This window comes from Euprymna scolopes, chromosome 10 (genome assembly GCF_053919585.1).
Source record: "Euprymna scolopes isolate OS-2025 chromosome 10, ASM5391958v1, whole genome shotgun sequence".
Lineage (NCBI taxonomy): Eukaryota > Metazoa > Mollusca > Cephalopoda > Sepiida > Sepiolidae > Euprymna > Euprymna scolopes.
In genome coordinates, this window is record NC_136491.1 from 93,225,648 (window position 1) to 93,245,605 (window position 19,958).

Consider the following 19,958-nt stretch of genomic DNA (forward strand, 5'->3'; position numbering starts at 1 on the left):
CCAGCATATTTAACTTAATATAAAAGCCAGTTATCAGATTATTTTGCAAACAGAACTGACAAATACTAGATATCTTTCCAATATTTAAACTTTAAAGTAACTTATAGACTTGGATTTTGTTATTTAGTACTTTGAACTCCGAAACTAATGATCCTTATTGTATCCATTGTCTTTGCTACATCTGAAGATGAATTATTTATTCAAGAAGTTGTTACACTTAATATAGTTTTCACTTTTGGTAGTGATTGGATTTACTTTGGAACCCACTTAATTTATATCGGATCTTAAAATCTGAAGTATATTTCAAATAGTTAAAATAAACAAGAGAATTGATATAAAGTGAGCATTTCCAATTTAGCTAAATATAAGTTTTTAGAAATAATCTAACATGTTAGATCAAATACACACTCACCATGAAAACTCTGAGACTTGAAGGTTGTCAATGTTTTATTTGCATCATTGAAAGCAAAATTCGTAATAATTCAAATCATGATTACAATCTTATTTAATCCAATGCAATGTTAACATAAATTCAGTTCACCATACAATCAGAATAAGTGTATTTTATTATGGGAGATGTTTTTTGTTTGCTTTTTTTTTTTTTTTTTAAATGATTTTTTAAATTATTGTTTATACGTTTATAGAACTTTATATCTTTAATGTTTTTATCTACATAAATATATGGAAACTGATTTAATTTATATTTTACTAATAAACTATGGCTACTTAAATTATAAATATTTATGAGAAAAATTAAAAATTTTTTTTCTTGACTTTTTCATATCTGAATGAAGTACATAATATTCTGGATAGGAATTTTCAGGTCACTAGATTTTCTAGTCATACTATATATTAAGAAAAAATATATAAATATTGCATATATACTAAATAAAAATTACATTAAGTCCAAGTAAAAATTTTCTTTCAACAAAGGTCACCTCAGCTTATATATATATTAGTCTCTAGTATTTCTTTTTTTATGTATACTCAATACAAAAATATCATTTAGTATATTCTGATAGTTTGCTGGATTCACATTGAATTTTTCACTTATCAATAAATAATTTAGTGGCAGTGATGTTTATAAGTCTCATAATCAATTCATTTATACAGAACCCTCGTCAGCATTACAGTATTTACTTTATATCAATGTTGGTAGTGTTAATAAAATTTTAAGATTCATTTTAACATTGTTTGTATAGTTACATAATGACTCAAAAACATTATTTATCTAATTTACAACTTTTCTGTTTTTTCAATTTCCATATATTAACATGAATGTTTTAAATTTTATAAAATATTTTTACCAATAATTGAACCTAATTTCATTAAACTGGAAAATTCTGAATCTTTATTTCTAAAGTATATTGATACTTGCATTAAATTTGCTTAAATATTTTAAAAAGATGTTTAGCTTTATGCAATAAAGCTTAAATTTTTCTTGATGAGATACTCTCCAATTCATGTGTTATTTGATAGTTTCAGATGATTTTGTTGAAATGTACTGTTGTGAAATGTTTGAATCTTAACTGTTTGAATCTTAAACTACTTTTATAAACATTTTGATTGCTTACATTCTTATTTTTTGTTAATATTGAAGCCCTTAAAGCTGAAATCTCTTCTAGCCTTTCGTTAAAAAAGAAAACTCTACAACTTAATCTTTTTTCTCATTACTTTGAACTTTTGATTTTTGTATCAGAATGCCCACCGTTTCAAAGCAATAACAGCAACAAGTATTGCGATGGCGTCTGCAGCTAAAATGATGGAGGTATACACCTATGTACATGATCTCTAGTTGTGATGATGCAGCCTTTATAGACATTCTGCTCATTTTGTTGTTTTGTTTGCGGATGCGCTAGTGGTACCGCAAACAATAGCCGCTGTAGTTTTTTGTTAGCAGTTGATGCTGCTGATGAGGCTAACGGCTCATCTGATGCATGCTAAAAGAACAACAGAAAAGCTGCAGCATGTCTGCCTAGCAGAATTTCAAAACCCTCTTCTTTCTGCTCATGCATCATTCGCATGTTCTCTACTGGCAGTAATAAGTTGCTGCCTTTTATAAACTCTATACTACACCATATTCACACCACTTCCACCGCCATCATCACTACTATTTAACAACTATTTTCATTTTTATTTCAAGGTTTGATTAGTACATTGTAATATAAAATTATAATTACTGCCAGATAACTATCATATATATTTCAAAAAATAATTTTAGTAGAATAAAGAATAAGTTTTTATAATTTCATAATTTCGTTGTTTTTTTTGTTTGTTTGTTTGTTTTTTTTACTCCAACGTGATATTGAAATTTTAATTTAAACTTAACTATATTAATTTCATTATTTTTTTTCTTATGTTTAGAGCCTGATAGTAGAGCTTAGTAACTATTTGAAAATACTATCTTAATTTGGTATTAAATCATGCAAACATACTAGTTTGTAATATTTTAAACTGAATATATTGTTTCATTAGTTTTATTTTGATATTAAAAATGTAATATTAATATTAGGTTGTGGAATAAGTTATGGGAATTCTTCAAAATGTTTTACTTTCATGGTTTTTTTAGTGTTGAATTACATATTGGTCAATACTGTTAACATTTTCACTTTATTTGCAAAGTCATTCTATTTTTTAATTAACTTGTTTTGAACTGAAAAGTTTGTCCAATCAAACCTTCAATTCAGCATCAGTATTAAACTTTGCACCATATAAGCCATTTGAAAGAAATCAAAAAGATAAAAATGAATGAATGTGATTTACCACAGTTTGTGATTGCAATTTAAAAAGTTTTTTTTTTTATTATTGCTTTCATGTTGTGTTTAATATTGATGAAAGATTTAATTGGATTAACTTTTCTGCTAAAAACAATTCAACTTTTATAGACTAGAAATACTTTTTAAATCATGTGAAAAAGTCATCAGGAATTTTGATTATATTATTGACTAATACATCTATTTAAAAGGAACTTTGTGGGTGTGAATTTGTTCTATGGACTTGGAAACAGTTGAGCCGATTCTTTTTTTTTTTTTTTTTTTTTTTTTTTTTAATTTCACACAAAGGTATTTGATGTGTCTGAGAGTGTTCTTGCCTAGGTTTTGTATCGGAATGTGCCTGATAAGTATCAAATCTATAATAAAAAAATCCGATTAATGAAGGAAGTCTGATTTTAGCCAAAGTTAACACTTTTATACAACCTAACGTCACAAGAGCATTTGAGAAGTTTTCACGCACACAAACAGAAAGACCTAACTTATAAAATTAACTGTAGATTCTTTCATAAAACAGGGGTGCATTCAAAATAAATGTTTCTTTTTAGAGCACAATTGAATCATGATACTTGACTTTTTCATTTTAAACTTTAAGTGAAGCCATTATTTGCAGATAATTTTATAAAATCAACTGTATATTCTCTACAATGTATTGTGGACTAAATTACTGCAGGGAAGCATGTGAAGCTTCCTCTCTGTACACTGGGAGGAGGTTCCATGACTAGAACAAGCAATCAATCGATTTGATTAAAAATTGGGTGATTTTACTGATTTCTATGACAACAAAAGTATGGGTGGGTGGAATATTTGTTGATCCTCCTTCAATCTTGGACAACATCGGGTCTCCCGCTAGTATTATATAATTTAACATTGTAAAAACATGACAATAAAAGATTTTAAAGAACATTCACAACTTATTCCTCAACTTTGGCATCATCTAATATGGATTTTTGTGAGGAAGCTTGTTTAATCACCACTCATCAAACTCAACTTGTCAACCTGGATGTTTCTAAATGTTTAGCTTCCTAAAGATTTTTAATTAAAACGAAAAACAAAAAAAACTGATTCCTTCCCTAATCTAATACTTAAAAAAAGATCTTGATAATACTTGATAACTATTAAAAACATAACAAATATAATAATCCCCATTAGAGATTAGATAAACCATTTTTCTAAAGAACTCTAAACATATATAATTATTATTAGTTCAAAAATTCATTTAAAATAATACTTATTTTGTAAATTATAAAAATGGAATAATTTATATACATATTTTGCATAGAAGGAATTTTAAAATTAATAACATTTTTGGAATTTTAATTTAAAATTAAAAAAACTTTGAGCATTAAAAATTTTTAATTAAAAGGCCTTATAGTTTACAAACGAAATTGTCTACCTAATGAAAACCTCAAACAAAATCTTTCCAACTTTTAAATGTTATCCTTTTAGAATTTCTTTATTAATTTTTTAAACATACTGATTGACTTTTTTTTGTTTCTTTTTAATCATATTATTCAGATTGTCATAGCTAAGAAAATTGATCAGTTATAAAAAAAAAATATATATTTTATATGATGTGATGGATTTTTTATGTAAATAAATTACTTCAAACGCTCTTCTCACTTATTTTTAAAAAATGATTTAATAGGTGTTTTATATTTTCACTTTGTTGTTTTTCACCGATTTTGTTCTTCACAATTATTCCATCTATCCAATCCCATTTATTCTTTCACTGATATCGATGTTTTTTGTTTTTTTTTTTATGACAATAAAATCACAAGTGTATTGAGTTTTTATATCTTTGAAAAACAATACAAATTCGATTTTCTTACACTTTCACTGATTGATATTGTTTTAGTAGACTTATTTTTTTTATTATTTATTTATTTTTTTTTCATAAAATTTTCACCTTTTTCTTGTTTCTCTTTGGTAGATTTTAGAACAGCTTCTTCTCTATTTGCTTTTCTAGATGCTTGTAATATTAAACAGCATTACTTGCCCACTCATAATCATGAATAGTTCATTCTTTCTTTTTTTTCTTTTTATATCACTTTCTTCTAGTCTACTTTTCGAAGTTAGCACCCAAAACAGAACATTACTTTCTTGTAAGCATAGAGGAGTTATTTGTAATTTTGTTGCAATGATGTATACACATTTTATCAGATGTATATTTCTTTTACTGGAGTAGCTACATGTCGTCTCTTGTATGGTATCACTTTGTTTAAAGAATGTCAATTAAAATGACTTTTGAATGCTTGTTCATCTTTTAGATTTTTTTTTGTTGTTTTTTTTTTTTTTTTTTTTTTAAATTAAATTTTAAAAATGAAATATGCATGAGAAATTATTTTCCTGTTCTTATTCTTTAACTATATTCTCTCTGATATTGTTGTCATTTTAATTGCATCCCACTATTTATTTTTAATTTGCATATCCAATATGCTCGTTATACAAAAACCTTGAGTTTAACTTCAGCCATTGTTTTTATTATTATTATTATTATTATTACTTGTATTTTATACTGTGATTCATACTTACATTCACTTAGAAATGTTATTTTTATAATCTTGTGCAATTTTTTTTTCTTCTGCAATTGTTTACATAAGCTGATATTTTCCCCATTGATTATTTAAAATATTCTTTGTTTCTCAATCAAATTTTTGGGGTCAGTTGAAAACAAGTGAAAAATAGGTCTGATATTTGTATGTTTTCAATTTGATTTGAATTTTTTTTTTTAATTCTAATGTTGATTAGATTTGGTCAATTGTGATATTCTTATAATTATATATCCTAACAATACTTGATGATGCCAATATTATATTTTTCTTCATTTGTTATTTTTCTATTAATTGTAGGGCCATTTTATGAAATAAGACTCAAGACTTGTTACCATTAAAGCAAACATTAAATTTGATGTTATCCTCATTGCCAATTTCCTTTCTCATAGAAGTCGTGACAGATTCTAATGGCTTCTTTCAGTTTGAGAATGAATTGAATTTTGCTGATGGACTTCACTATTGTGTAATGCAAAATTTTTAATGTTTGCTTCTTCATGTCAAATCTTAGGATTTTTTTATTTATATAAAATATCTTAAATGTTGATGTAAGCAAGTGTTTCATGACTGTTTTTAAGTACATAGCTTTAATTTTAGATTTCTTTTTCTTAGTTTTTTTTTTCTTTTTAATTTTTATTCACTAAAAACTTACTATAACATTGTTAGCTGTTTGTATCTTTTTTTTTTCTGCCTCATTTTATGTTTACCAAATAAACTTTAGTTCTTAGCAGTTTTTATGTTTTCTTTTTCTTTCTATCCTGATTCAAATTTTAAAGCTGAATATATTTTATACAAAAGTCAAGATATTTGAATAATTCAGAATATTTTATTTTTTGTTAAAGTTAATTGTTTGCTCTGTAAAATCCGATGATAATCTATGTAAAAGTCATGTTGTTACAAACATGTGATGCAAATGTTCAATTAGAAATGTATGAATAACTGTTTACTCTTATGTTAGTCTATTCCATGTCTATTATGTTTCTGAATTTTTGAGATGAAGAGTGGTTATTCATATTATTTGGAACCTCTTGAAGGTTGAAGGTTCAATCCACAGTGTGGGCGACCAAATAATACAATTGCAAATTATTTAGGACCACAATCCAGCCATGGCTGATGCAATGAGAGCATGTTACCTATGTAGTAAATAAAGGGTTCTGTTCAAAATTCTGTCTAGATTCCTGAATTGGGCAAGATACACCTGAAGAATGTCAGAGGTTACATCAACTGAAACGTGAAAATGACACTGGACAATTGTCCAAAGATTCCAAATAATATGAATACTCAATCTATATGTAAGCAGCAATGTTAAAACTCACAAATTCTGATGTAATAAGTTTGATGCTTTATAATTTTTTAAAATTAATTTTTACTAACTTTGGTATCAGTTTCACTGAACACAAAATTATACTGTTACTTCTATATCTGAAGCTGATATTTTTATTATGACTGGAGATTAGTATGTGTCTGTCTGAAATTAGAACTATATTATTACTTTTATATATAAAGCAAATATTGTATTAGCTTTCCATTCTTAATTCAGGAGATGAGGGTACTGAAGTATCTGTTTCATTGTCATGCAACCATACTCCTAGGCATTACCACTTTCTTTGTGAGTTGTAATGAAATTGTCACAACAAGTTTAATAGCAAACTGGAAATTGTCACAATAAGTTTAATAGCAAACTAGACACTTAGATTATAAAAAAAACACCAATAAAATATATTTTTTTATAGATAAAATTTATTTAAATTTGATTTTGGAAATTAAAACAAATACCCTTATAAATCAATGTTTTGAAAAAGCGTATTAACTTTATATATACTAGCAAAAATAATAATTCATATGAACACTGGATTTAGTAATTTATTAATGGAAATTAAATCATAAGCTGTTAATATTTAAAGTAGAAACTGACAATTCATCCATCTCATTGACCCTCATCCTTGATTGACTTTTGACCTTGATAAATAGTGACTTATTAGTGAAGGGTTGAGGTAAGAAGCTATCATGCATTGCTTGGATAAAGGGAATCTTTCTACAACAAGAAATATCTTCAATAATATATTTATTCTAAATGAGTTAATATATTTGAAATGTGAATCTATATCAAAATAGTTTATGCTATTCATTAAATATGCAAAATGTAAATAAGATATTTGAGAAATTGATGGCCATTACATTTTTTAATGGATTTCTAATGTTTTTACATAAAACTATTGCTGATATTATGTAAAATAATAAACAAAATATATTAAGGGTACGTAACTATGTATATATTGGTGTATATATTTACCTATCATTAAACACTTTCACATAGAAAATGACACATCATATATCCATAGCCATGATATAAAATTAATGTCAATCTCATTTTCTGTTAAATCTAGGAGTACTTTATTAAAAGTTGATATTGAAATGCCCCTATTAGTCAATAAAGTGATTACAGACAGATTTAATATTATGGGGGGGGGGGTTACTTGTTTCCAAAATGGAGAAAATTCTATGAACAAAACAATTTTGCACCATTTTTCTATCCTCTTACGGAGATTAAAAAATCAAGGTATAATGCTACTAAAACTTGTGTCTAAATTTTTAATTCCAGTCTTGATCAAAAGTTCATTAAATGATTTTAGAAAATGCCGAAAATTTAAGGCTTAAGATTAAAAGGCCTTAAAAAGAAATTGAAATTCAGGGAATCTTGCTTGATTAGTTTAATGACCATCAATCAAATTTAATGCAAATCTGAAATACTTGAATTTTCAAGTTGAATAGTGTGCCCATATTAAAACCTTTGAAAATACACTGGAGACTGAAATTTGGGGCATGCTGTATATTTCGGCATATAAACCAACCCTTAAAGTTAAAAAAATCATCTTTAAAAACCAATATTTCATTAGATACCGGGTGTTGCAATCTCTAGCCTAGACTAAACAAACATGGTTTCATGATTTAGCAGTCATCTTATCCAACCGATATATGATAAATTTATTAAAATTTGCTTCAATTTTGTACCTCATTTTATCTGACAGTCGCCTTATACACCAAAATATACAGTATTTATTAATTGATATCTAATATTTATCGTTAAAATTTACAAAACTCAGAAATATCTGAATCTTCACAAATGGCTTCCATCCCTTTTACATAAAACTAAATTAAACTAAATATATTCAGCGTTATCTTCCCTTACATTTAATCATGTTCCAAAATTGATAATGATTGGTTTATTAGTTTAGGAGTGAATCCTATACATATAGATATATACATGTATCTAAGTTTATACATAGAGATTGTCCATAATTCTATACGTGTAAAAATATGTAACTCAACTGTTGATTAAAGTTCACTTCAAGTTCATTGAGTGCCTATTTTTTACTAAAAGTAAATAGTATTCCTCCGGTTACATGTGATTGTCAGAAAATCAATGTTATTGATATAGTTCTTAGTTGGACTAAGAAGAAAAAGGAGAATATTGGATTACAATATTGAAGAAATAAATCCTGGAGTTTCCATGCAAAGTAAAACTGATAGTTTACATAAAAATGATTTTGATTTACATATATGGAAAAGAAAATGTCTATTTTTGTATAAGTTTATATTTATGATGTTTGAGGTTTGGTCTCTGTTGTATCAATAACACTTTTTAAAAGATTGTTGTTATTAAAATAGAAAAGGCACATTTTTAGTATTTTATTTGCAATAAAATACTTTCATGTTTTGTGAAATATATTTCTGAAGTCTTACTAAACAAGTTTGATTATTCACCATTGAGAACAACTTCATTTTTATTTAAATTACAATAAATGATTGGAAACTTTTATTTAAAAATATGACTATTTTGTTAGTGAATTAAAATAAAATCAATGATAAGTCTAAATTTTGTTTGTACAATTATTGAGCATTGTAAAGTATTAAAGAAAATGTGAATCTGTCTATTTTGATCTTTTATTTCATAAACAGTAATTTCATGGGGTTTCTCATTAGCAGATATGTAAAATTGTTCGGAATCAACTGAACTCCTTCTGTTTATAAACTTTGTTTCTCTCATTTACTTGAAAATGATTGCAATAATTGAACGGAGAATGTCTCCTTACCGATTTCTTTGATCTGTGCTTTCTGACTATAAAAGCAGGAGCGATTTTGTCAATTAATAATGGACATTACATATCAGACATATCACTTTGTCATTTTTTCCTTGTCCAATTTGGTGCTATCAGATCAGCCTGCCTGAAGATATTGGCTCCTTTCCACCAAATATTGTTGTTTTTCCTTTCCTTTTGCACAACTCAATCATGTTCTGCAAAGCCAAAGCAATTTTTCTCTGCAAAAAACTAAACTGAATACCATAAATAAATATTTGAAGATATAAACAACTTGAAGCATAAAAACTTTTTTTCCAAAATTACTCAATTCGGCATTAAATAACCAGAAAAGGGTTGATATGCCATAAAACAAAACAACCAAAACCTTTGTCCAAGAGACGTTTTTTTTTTATGTTTCACAAGCTCACTCTCCAGGCTTCATGTTCAGCAGATTAACTGTCTCAGATTTCCACTCTACAATCTTGTCTAATCACTTGTTTCCAAGTCTTCCTTGGCTGACGAACCTTTCTGTGATTCAAGACATCCATGTGTTCCTCATGATTCTACCAATATAACCGACTTTGTTTAAGGATAATTTTATCCTGGGCAAATGTAATGCTTTCAGCAAATCCATTGACCTAATGTGCTGAGTTTAGTTAAATTTCGCACTACAGATCTATCTGATCATGGATCTATCATTGCACTGTAGTGTGGCATTGAGTTATAGTTCAGCATTTTTCGCACACATGCTATAAAACACACCATAAAGTTTGCTCATGCTGTCTTGTGGTTATACTGAGTTCACATCCAACACCTGCATTTAGCATATCTCCTAGGTAAGAGAAAGAGTCTACTACTGCCAGAGTGTATTATTTGGATTATTCAAACTACTGTTCTCATATTGAGTGTTATTCTCCAAATGATTAGGACGATATAACCAATCTTCTTCAGGTGTATCTTGTCGAATTTTTTAATCTTTCTAGTGAACTCTAGAATCTGGTCAGAATTTCGAACAGAACCCTTTATTTAATCTATGAAAGTGGCATGCTCTTGTTCCATCTGTAATTTGCAATTGTATTCTTAGTATTGCATGCACCTTCAACCTCCAGAAGAGTGTCACTTAGAACACTAAAGATGTTTAAATAATACAAATTATCAATCCTAATCTAAAAAAAAAAAAAAAAAATCATAAAACCTCCAAGGTCTTGTCAACTTGTACCATCCTTTTGTGGGAACGTGTGTCTGTACTAAAGTGTTGGGTAAGTGCACAGTTGGCTGACTTATTCTCCTCTGTATTTCCAGGATTCAAATTTAAAATGAAAATAATTATAATAGTGTTGACAATGATTATTATCTTTTGTTTAGTTTACCGTTTCAAAAAACAGCCACTTTCTGAAAATGTCCTTTGTAAAAATAGATTGTTTGCACAAGTTTTAAATAAGTATTATTAGCTTCAGCGATACACCTTCTTTCTCATCTTTATTTTGGCTCCTATTACATTTTATATAAAACTTTCCTCCTTGAACTCCTATTCTTCTGATAATTATTTATCATGAATGCATTCATCAACCTATATAAGTAAACCAATGAAGACCATTTGTATTAAGAAGTGGGATATACAAATGGCGACATTGTATAAATCGATGATGCCTACAGACTGATAAAAATTCTAATTAACCCTTTTTTTTTATTTTTTAGCTGTCATGTTTTCTTTGGTCTTCTATTTTCTAATATAGATTTTGTTCCTTTAATTATTTGGCTGGTAGCAGCTTGTTATACAACAAATCAATTAGGCAATTACATCTTTTAAGCATGTTACTATATATATATATATATATATATATATATATATATATATATATATATATATATATATATATATATGGCATAATCATGTTGACACACTGGTTCTCGTCATATCACCAAAGTTAAGCAACGATGAGCCTGGTTAGTACCAGATGGGCATTTGGGAATTCCAGATGCTGTATGTGCTCTCTGCTTATCTCGGCATTTGTTTCCAGTCGTCGTTCTATACATATACTTCACTTACCACTGGTATTTAACAATGTCGACTCAAAAGAGGTTGGAGACTGCGCACCTCCTGCCACAAAAAATTCACACACAGGCACCCCTACATGGGTATCCATAGTCTGTCAGACTGGAGGAACCTTTATGTGTATATATATATATATATATATATATATATATATATATATTGTCTGTTATTTTATAATATTATTGATCAGAAAATAACCATGCATGCCCTCCCCCTATTTTTTTCTTTTTTTTTTTTTTGTAAATTTTAAAATTTTTAATAAAAATGAACGTATACATTTTTCTTTTTTTATTCAAAATATTAAGGAAATATAAACTCTTATGCTTTGATTGGTATCAACTCTTTATGTGTTCATTCATGTCATTAAATTTAACTAAAAAGAAAAATTTATATATTGATTTGTGTGCTAGATAATTATCCAGAAGTTATTTTCGTATTCTATTTTTGAAAAGCCTTTGTGGTTGTTGTTTTTTTTTTTTTTTTTTTTTTTTTTTAATCTTGTTTAGGTGAAGGAAATAACTTTTAGAGTTAATAACCTTTATTTTTAAATTTGTGACTAATTTGTAGCAACTAAAAGTGATTCATTGAAAAATATTTAAACGTTCCTTTCAAATAGGGCCAAATATATAAAATTAAGTTGGTTGGACTTTCAATGCTAGACTTAAATAGCAATGCATCTGACAAATCGCTAATTGATTCTGACTAGCTGTTTTTCTTGTTTTTTCTTCCACTGTTATTAGTAAAAATATACTTTGTTTGACTTCAGTTTTTTTTTTTTTTTTTTTTTTTTTTTCTGATAATGATTAGGCTGGTTCAGAACTTTGCCAGATGAGAACTTTGCCAGATGAGAGCATTTTTCCTTTATGGTTTAATCAACACTAGCCACTTAAGAAATCATCAAAATAAATAACATATCTGTATCTCTTACTTCAGGAAAAACAAAACGCCATTGAGTTTTTTAAGCAGATATTAGCTTATTGATTTCTTAATGTTATTCAGATTTCTCAACAGGAGGTATGGTAATTTGTTTGCAAAAAATTTAATATATTGCTTTCATGAAATGTTACAAGGTGTCTTCATCGACATAGGATTTTCCAGGGTTGATGAGTAGATTCCTCTTATGGTAAGTCTGCTACAACTGTCTTACTTTAAGACACACAAGGCCCTATCTTTTAAACTAATGAAACACTTTCTCTTAGAAACAAAATAAATGATATTGGCATTAGGTGAAGAAACGAATATTCGCTTTTGACCAAGTATAACTAATTATACAGCTTCCTTCTTTTTCTTAGGACATATTTACAATACTAGCAGGCATCATCAAAATAGCAGCAATAGATTATCATAATCAGATAAAATTCTCATTTACCCCCCCCTCCTTTTCTTTCCATTTCTCTAAGAATAACCTTTTTTTTCCTTCATTATATTTTTTCTTTATTATTATGAATTCTTACTTAATTCAAACAATTAATCTTCATTAATCAAAATACAAACAAAATTAAGAATATTTCTTTTTTAGCAACTTAAGGGTTATTTTGTTTTAATTTAAAATGTTTATTTTTTAAAGGACACATTTTTTAGTACTGTAAGTCATATTGATTGAAACATTTGTGACACTCACTGGAGCCATCAAACAAAATATTAAAATATTTCTTTCGAAAAAATTTTTTCCTTCTCAGATAGGGCCAAGTAGGGAACAATTATTATTCTGTATGCAGTAAAGTAGAAGTAATTTTACTATTTCTTTTTTATATATTAACATAGTTTTTTGCTAAGCTGAAAGGAGTATACAATTGGGAAAGAACTACATAGAATATGTAGTAAAAGCAAAATTAATTTTGAACTATTTAAATAATTTCCAATGCTATTGATAATTTGGATAACAAGAATAAGAACCCAAAAATTTTCATGGCGAAGATTTATTTTTTGTAAAGTGCATTTTTTATATATATATATTTACAAATAATAAAAAAGTTTTTAACAAAACTATTTAAACCAAATACAAGGTATGTTTTTAATGTAAGGAACAAAATATTTTTTTTTTATTTTTAAATAAAAATATCAATCCAAAGTGATTCATTTTGAGGGAGCTTATTCCTCCCAAAACCGGGACACTGGAAAAGCGGGGTTTTTTTCTTATTGAGAAAATAAAATGTTGGCCAGTAAAATGTTTGGTTTAAATAGTTTTATTAAACGTTGTGGGTCAGAGTACCAATGAAAGATTTGCTTTTTAAAAGTTGAGTTTTAGGGATATTCAGGTTTGTTTTGAATGAATATCACATTTAAAATTGTTGGCAACAGGTAATTTTTATGATATTAAAGCCTTTATTATCCAATGTATTTCCTATTGTATTCACTGGTCGCCATATTTATTTTTGTGCGCGTGCAAGAATTGAATACATCGGCAACAATTTCAAATGTGATATTTGTTCAAAACAGACCTGAATCCCCCTAAAAATCAACTTTTTAAAGGTAAGTCTTTAGTAGGTATTCTATCACATTTTAAACCAAATTTTTTTAATAAAACTATGTAAACCAAACTTTTTAATGGCCAGCATTTTATTTTTTGAATAAAGCAAAAACCTGTTATTGTAATCCACAGCCTCTCATTTTGGAAGAAACAAGCTCTCCAAAATGAGGCACTCTGGATTGACATCTTTATTTAGAAACAAAAAAATAAATCCATTAATTTTAATGTATTTTGTTGAAATGTTTTGTTCCTTACATTAAACACTTATCTTGCATTTGATTTAAATAGTTTTATTAAAAAGTTTTGTGTGTGTATATATATATATATAAGCCACTCTAAATTCAAACAAATCTGTCATTTTATATTTGTTTACAGAGGTTATGTGTATGTGCCAAGACCAAACCATATATTTTTATATATACAAAATCTGTCTTTTTATTTTTCTTGGTTGATTGAGGTCCTTAATCTTGTCTTAATCTAATAATTTTAACCTATTTATTTATTTACTTTTCATTATTGCTTATGTTTGAGTTCATGCTTTGAAACATGACTAAAATTGTAAATCTATCATGTCATGCGAAAGCTATAATTATTTTAAGGTAATGTTTTAAGCTTTATAATAAAGTCCAAATAGGTCAGTTGGTAGAACCTTAGACTGAAGATCTCAAGGGTTCAATTTCTGGTCACGGCATCCGTTTTAATTGTTGGAAACTATTTAGTATTAATGCAGCGTTTCTAAACGTAGTTGAGATCAGGTATTTCAAAATAGACAATGTATTATGTTTTTTAAAAAAAATGTAAATGATAAACAGACAGATGAACAAAATCTCAATTTATACAACATATATTGAAAATATAATGCCTTCAAAATATCAGTTCTAAATTGTCATATTAGTTTGAGATTCCAATCTGTAATTTAAACTAAAATTTTCTTTATTTGGTTTAAGATAGGGGAATATTTGCTTGACAATATAGAAAATATTTCAAGTAATCAGAAAAAAAACCACTGATATTTTCAGTTCATTCAAGATGGACGGTTGAGTCTTTCTTTTTACATGATTTTCACAGTGTTGCAGTTTCTCGCATCACTCTTCGATGTATGAATGCTGCACATCTGTTCACTTCATCTTATTGAAGAGATTATTTTATCTGGAATATCTGTTCATGCTTTTTTTCCCCTGTTTCCATCAGTCCATATTTCCATTCTTTGTATGTACAAGAGACGAGACTTTGCACCACCACCCTCCCCAATCAATACTTGATGGTTCAAGGTGTAGCAAATTTCTAACAAGAAAAAGAAAATTTTATAGAAAACTCTAGTAACGAACTATTAGCTTGGTAGCATTTACTTTCATGTCTCTCTTTTTTTTTTTTTTTTTTTTTTGTGAAACGCATCTTGTTGACATATTGATTATTAGTGCTTTATTGCATCACCATCTTTGTTGTTCACATGAATGTCTGTTTCTGATTTTCCTAATTTCCTTTGTGTTTTAGCTTTAGCAAATATTTAGGTTCAGTTTTTGTAGGTTTTCAGAAGTTTAATTAAAGACTAGCAACAAAGCTCATTGTGTATATGTGTGTGTGTGTGTGTGTATATATATATATATATATATATATATATATATATATATATATATATATATATATATATATATATATATATATAAACAATTTGATTTTGCTTTCACTGTAATGATGAGCCAAAGACATTGCTGTTGCAATAAACAAGTTTTTTTTGTTTTTTTTAATACAATTTATATTTTGAATAATTTAATTTAGCCTTTTATATGATCTTTTTATTGCCCAAAAATATTTTATACTTACAACCATCAAAATTATTATATTAACATATCAGACCTTTTGTCTTTTTAAATTATATGTATTAAAAATTGTGGATCGAATTTCAATACATAAGCTTAAGATATTTTTTGTTTTTAACAAAAGCAAAGATATTTGGTAAAAATCTTTTAATCCTAAGATTAGTGTAGATTATCTCCTGCTTTTTTTTTTCTCCCAGTTGCACATTTTCCAATGTTTCAGACAACAAATGATTGGACTTGTAGATTATAATGTATAAAGACTTGTTTTATGTAATTTATTTATTTTTTTATAAAAATAAATTTTATATTTACTTGTAAATATTCCATTTTTTAAATGCCTGAAAAAATCGAGATATTCAAAAACCTAACAATTTTAAATAGTACAAATGATGGATATATTTTTATTACCAAAAACATTCAGTTTTAATTGATTTTTCAGCTTTTATTCAATAAATTATATCTTTTATAAGAAATAGAAGTTTCCAAATTTAATATATCAATTTTCAAAAGAGTGAAAGTTTGAACCAGATTGATGCATATGCCCAGTAAGATTTTGTTTTTTTATTTTGTTATTAAAGGAGGTCTCTGGAACATTGAAAGCTATCCCTTCTAACGACCTCCTAGTAATTTCAATGCTTTGATAGCATTGACTGTGGGTTTAGGATTTCTGAGATAGTGTATTTAACAAAAGCTACAATACCATGAATGTTCCATTCAGTGACTGGTCCTTTATTTTAAATGTTATAATAATGAATATCGTCTTTATGTTTGCTAATTATAATATAGATTTTGTTGTATATGTTCATGATTTATCTTTTTTTTAAATATCGATTTTAATTTTTGATAACTTAATTTTTTACAAACTTATAAGCAAAAATCTTAAGTAGCGATTTTAAATAATGCAAAGTTTAGTAGATTTGATGGTTTGGTGGATGTGGCATTGGAGTATTTATTATACGACTTTTCATTAAGAGCTTGAATATTATTTAAAGGTCCCTTACTTTATTATTTTTATGATTCTCAATGCAAAGTAAATTTTACTATGTGCATGTTTTATATATATGCATTAGGGTGTTACTTTTGTGTTAAGTGCAATAATTTTATCAGCACAGATTTGCCTTTTAATTTTTGTTATAAAAAGTGCTTCATTAATAATTATAATGAAATCAGACAGTGTTAACAGATTGCACATTTTTTAATGTGTTGACCTTTTTGTGTGCATGTGCATTAAAACCTCAACATATGCAAAAACGTGACGTGTTAACATGATCCAATTTAGCTAATAAGCTAATATAAATATATCCAATTTAGCTAATAAGCTAATATAAATATATTCAAAAGTGTGTTACCTGTTTAACATGGTTTGATTTCACAAAAATTTTCCATGCAACATTTTTCATAGGAAAGATTCAAAAGCAAACCTCTGTTGATAAAATTATTAAACTTCACAAAAAAAAAAAAAAAATGAAATAATATATATATGCTTTATGTTTTATTTTTGCGATACTTTTTTTCTTAAGCTTTCTTAGATGCCAAAGATATTCTCTTTATTCTGTTTTCATTAGTTTTAAAAAAAATTGATATTCTCAATGAATCATCCATGCCAGTTTTAAAAGCTTCATCATAGTGGACATGAAGACTTTTATTATTGTTACTGTTATTATTGTATACAATTTATGCCTGTGATTGAATATTTAATTTCAAATATATTCCAGAACTATCTCTGAATGTATGTTTCTTTTAAACTGGTAGGTGTGATGGGGAATCTGTTGTGATTGCTTGTAGTAAGTAGTTGAGGTTCTTTATAAGGAGACCTCTTTGTTATTAGTCAATGTGGCCTTCCATCTGCAAGGCAGCATGATATGTCCTAGTTAGAGCAATTTTTATTTGAAATTAATTTGTAGCAGAATTCTTTTATGCAATTATTTATTATAGCTTATCTATGTGACCTTAGTGATGCCATTTTTGGAATTGGCTGCATTTCTTATTGTTTCATGCTTTTAGTTTTGTTTCATAGGTTCTTTTAAACATTACTTTTATTTTCTTGTTTCGTGTCTTTTCACGATTTTTCACGTCTTGATCGCCCACCAAATAAGGTAAAAAGTTTTGTTTTGCTCTTGTATTAGAAAAAGTATTCAAACTAGAAAAATGAACAATATTTTTTGACTTGTACTGTGTTTATGATGAAATAGTTTTGAACAAAACTGGAGTTATGTGTTGGTAGCAGTCATGTGTTTGTAAATTTTTTGATATGTATGTATATTTTTAAGTTTTAGCCATACATTAAAATGATCTGTTTTACAATAGTTTTAGAAATTCAAGCTCAAAATTTGAAATATTTGTACAATTCTTTAATCTTCTGCAATCTCATATGGACATGTAAAAATGCTTATTTTGTTTACAAAAATGATAGTTCTATATTAATAAAATTGTGTGACCAATTTTCATCTGTCTGTAGGTGTGTTTTTAGTATCTATGTGGTTTGCACTTTTTTCCTTATTTTTTAAATTTACTATTACTCGAATATTTATTGAAATAAAAAATGCAATAGCATAAAATAGAACAATTTTAAAATTCATATAAAAAATAACTTACAAAATTAAATCACTCAGAATACATTTCTATTTCTTCATAAGTCAATTATAGTCTTTTAATAGTTGAAAACAAAAAGTGTAACTTTGTGATTCTTCAAAATTTGAACAGAATTTGAACTGTTGAATAGCGAGTAATTTAAACTGGTTTTAAAATTCATAGCAAATTCTTATGTTTTAACATTTTTATAAATAGAGATTAAGACAATAGCAACTTAACCAAATTAGTTATAGTTTTATACTTTGGTCCAATTAGTTTAATGGTCATATGATACCATAATAATTAAATTTAACTTAAAAAATAATTTGTTAAAATGAAATTCCATGATTCAAATAAGTAAAAGGAGAAACCAAATTAGAAGTAAAGTAGAAGTGAGTATTGCTATTTGCTTTTAGAATTACATTTCGATTTTAATCGAATTTTCTGCCATATAGATAATAATCCTTTTGTTCATTTAACATTATTTTACTACAAAGTTGGAAGATAATTTAAGACTAGTATATGTTTGTATATTACTGAGTGAATATTGGTTGATGAAATTATAAACATTTTTGTTTCTTCTTGGTTGATTAAATGTATATTTTGTCTAATAATTCTTGATAAATTACTAATTTAAAAATATTAAAACCTATGCTGTAAAGTAAATTGATGCCAATTTTTATTTATTTATTTTTTGTATCTTAATTGTTTTCATTCTTTTTCAATAACTCTGTAAATTGTTCACAAATTTGTTCTCTTCATATTCGGTGATTTAAAAAAAAAAAAAAATTAACTTAAAAGTATTTGACTATTTTCTTATTCATCCCATAAAATATTTGCCTCAATATTTTAATGAATCGAAGGTGTTTCTTAACGATACAATCGCCTTGAAAAAAGAGCCTTATTTTTTAAATAAATATTTTTTTTTTGTATGCATGGCTCGATGATCAAATTCTTAAAATCTGTATTTTCATAAAAGTTTTTATTTTTATTTTAAAATTTTACTTATGATATAGTCAAATTCCAAATTGCATCCATGCTATTTTTGTTTAGAATAGACTGCAGCATCATGAACACATTTTTCGGAAATTTTATTAAAATCCAGATAAATCTTATTTCCCAAATTCTGTAATTTATTGAAAGAAATGAAAAATTTAAGAAGTTTATTTTAACCATTTAAATAATGAAATTATTGTGTACAGTATTCCGTTGCACTACAACTCACGAAGTGTGTATGACAGAAGGGGGTATCAGATGTGCTTTTGATAAATTTCAGAAAGCATGATAATTTTAAAGGATACAATATCTTGGCAGTCGATATCTGATGTAGGCTTTATTTCATGCTTCAGCAACGATGAGGATGAAAAAAAAAGGTTTCCGAAAGTCATATGAGCTGTGCCGTTTCCTGACTTTGAAGGTGTGTCCACATGTTGGGCACATGGGTATCAATAAGGCATTCTATGTTGTTACTGGCGAAATGTTTAATAATTCCATTGCTGTTTATTAAGTCAGTTGCTAAACAGTGAAGCTTGAATTAAAAGCAAGGTATTCAAAGTATGGCAGGTGTTTGATGGGGGTATTTGCTTGCTTGCACTTCTCTGAATAGTTTTTAAATGGGCAATGTCCTGAGCAGTAG

General features: G+C 27.0%; 1 protein-coding gene across 2 annotated transcripts in view; it reads left to right on the forward strand.

Annotated features, from left to right (window-relative positions):
* The window catches only part of LOC145286136 (uncharacterized), a 539,596-nt gene that overhangs the window by 449,444 nt on the left and 70,194 nt on the right, over window positions 1-19,958 (forward strand). The window contains exon 29 of one of the 2 annotated variants that reach the window (XM_080134856.1): window positions 1,700-1,768. The exons of the other annotated variant lie outside the window; for it this stretch is intronic. Within the exon in view, the coding sequence (XP_079990982.1) occupies window positions 1,700-1,768 (69 nt within the window). The remainder of the gene's footprint in view (window positions 1-1,699; window positions 1,769-19,958) is intronic. 2 annotated transcript variants of the gene reach the window in all.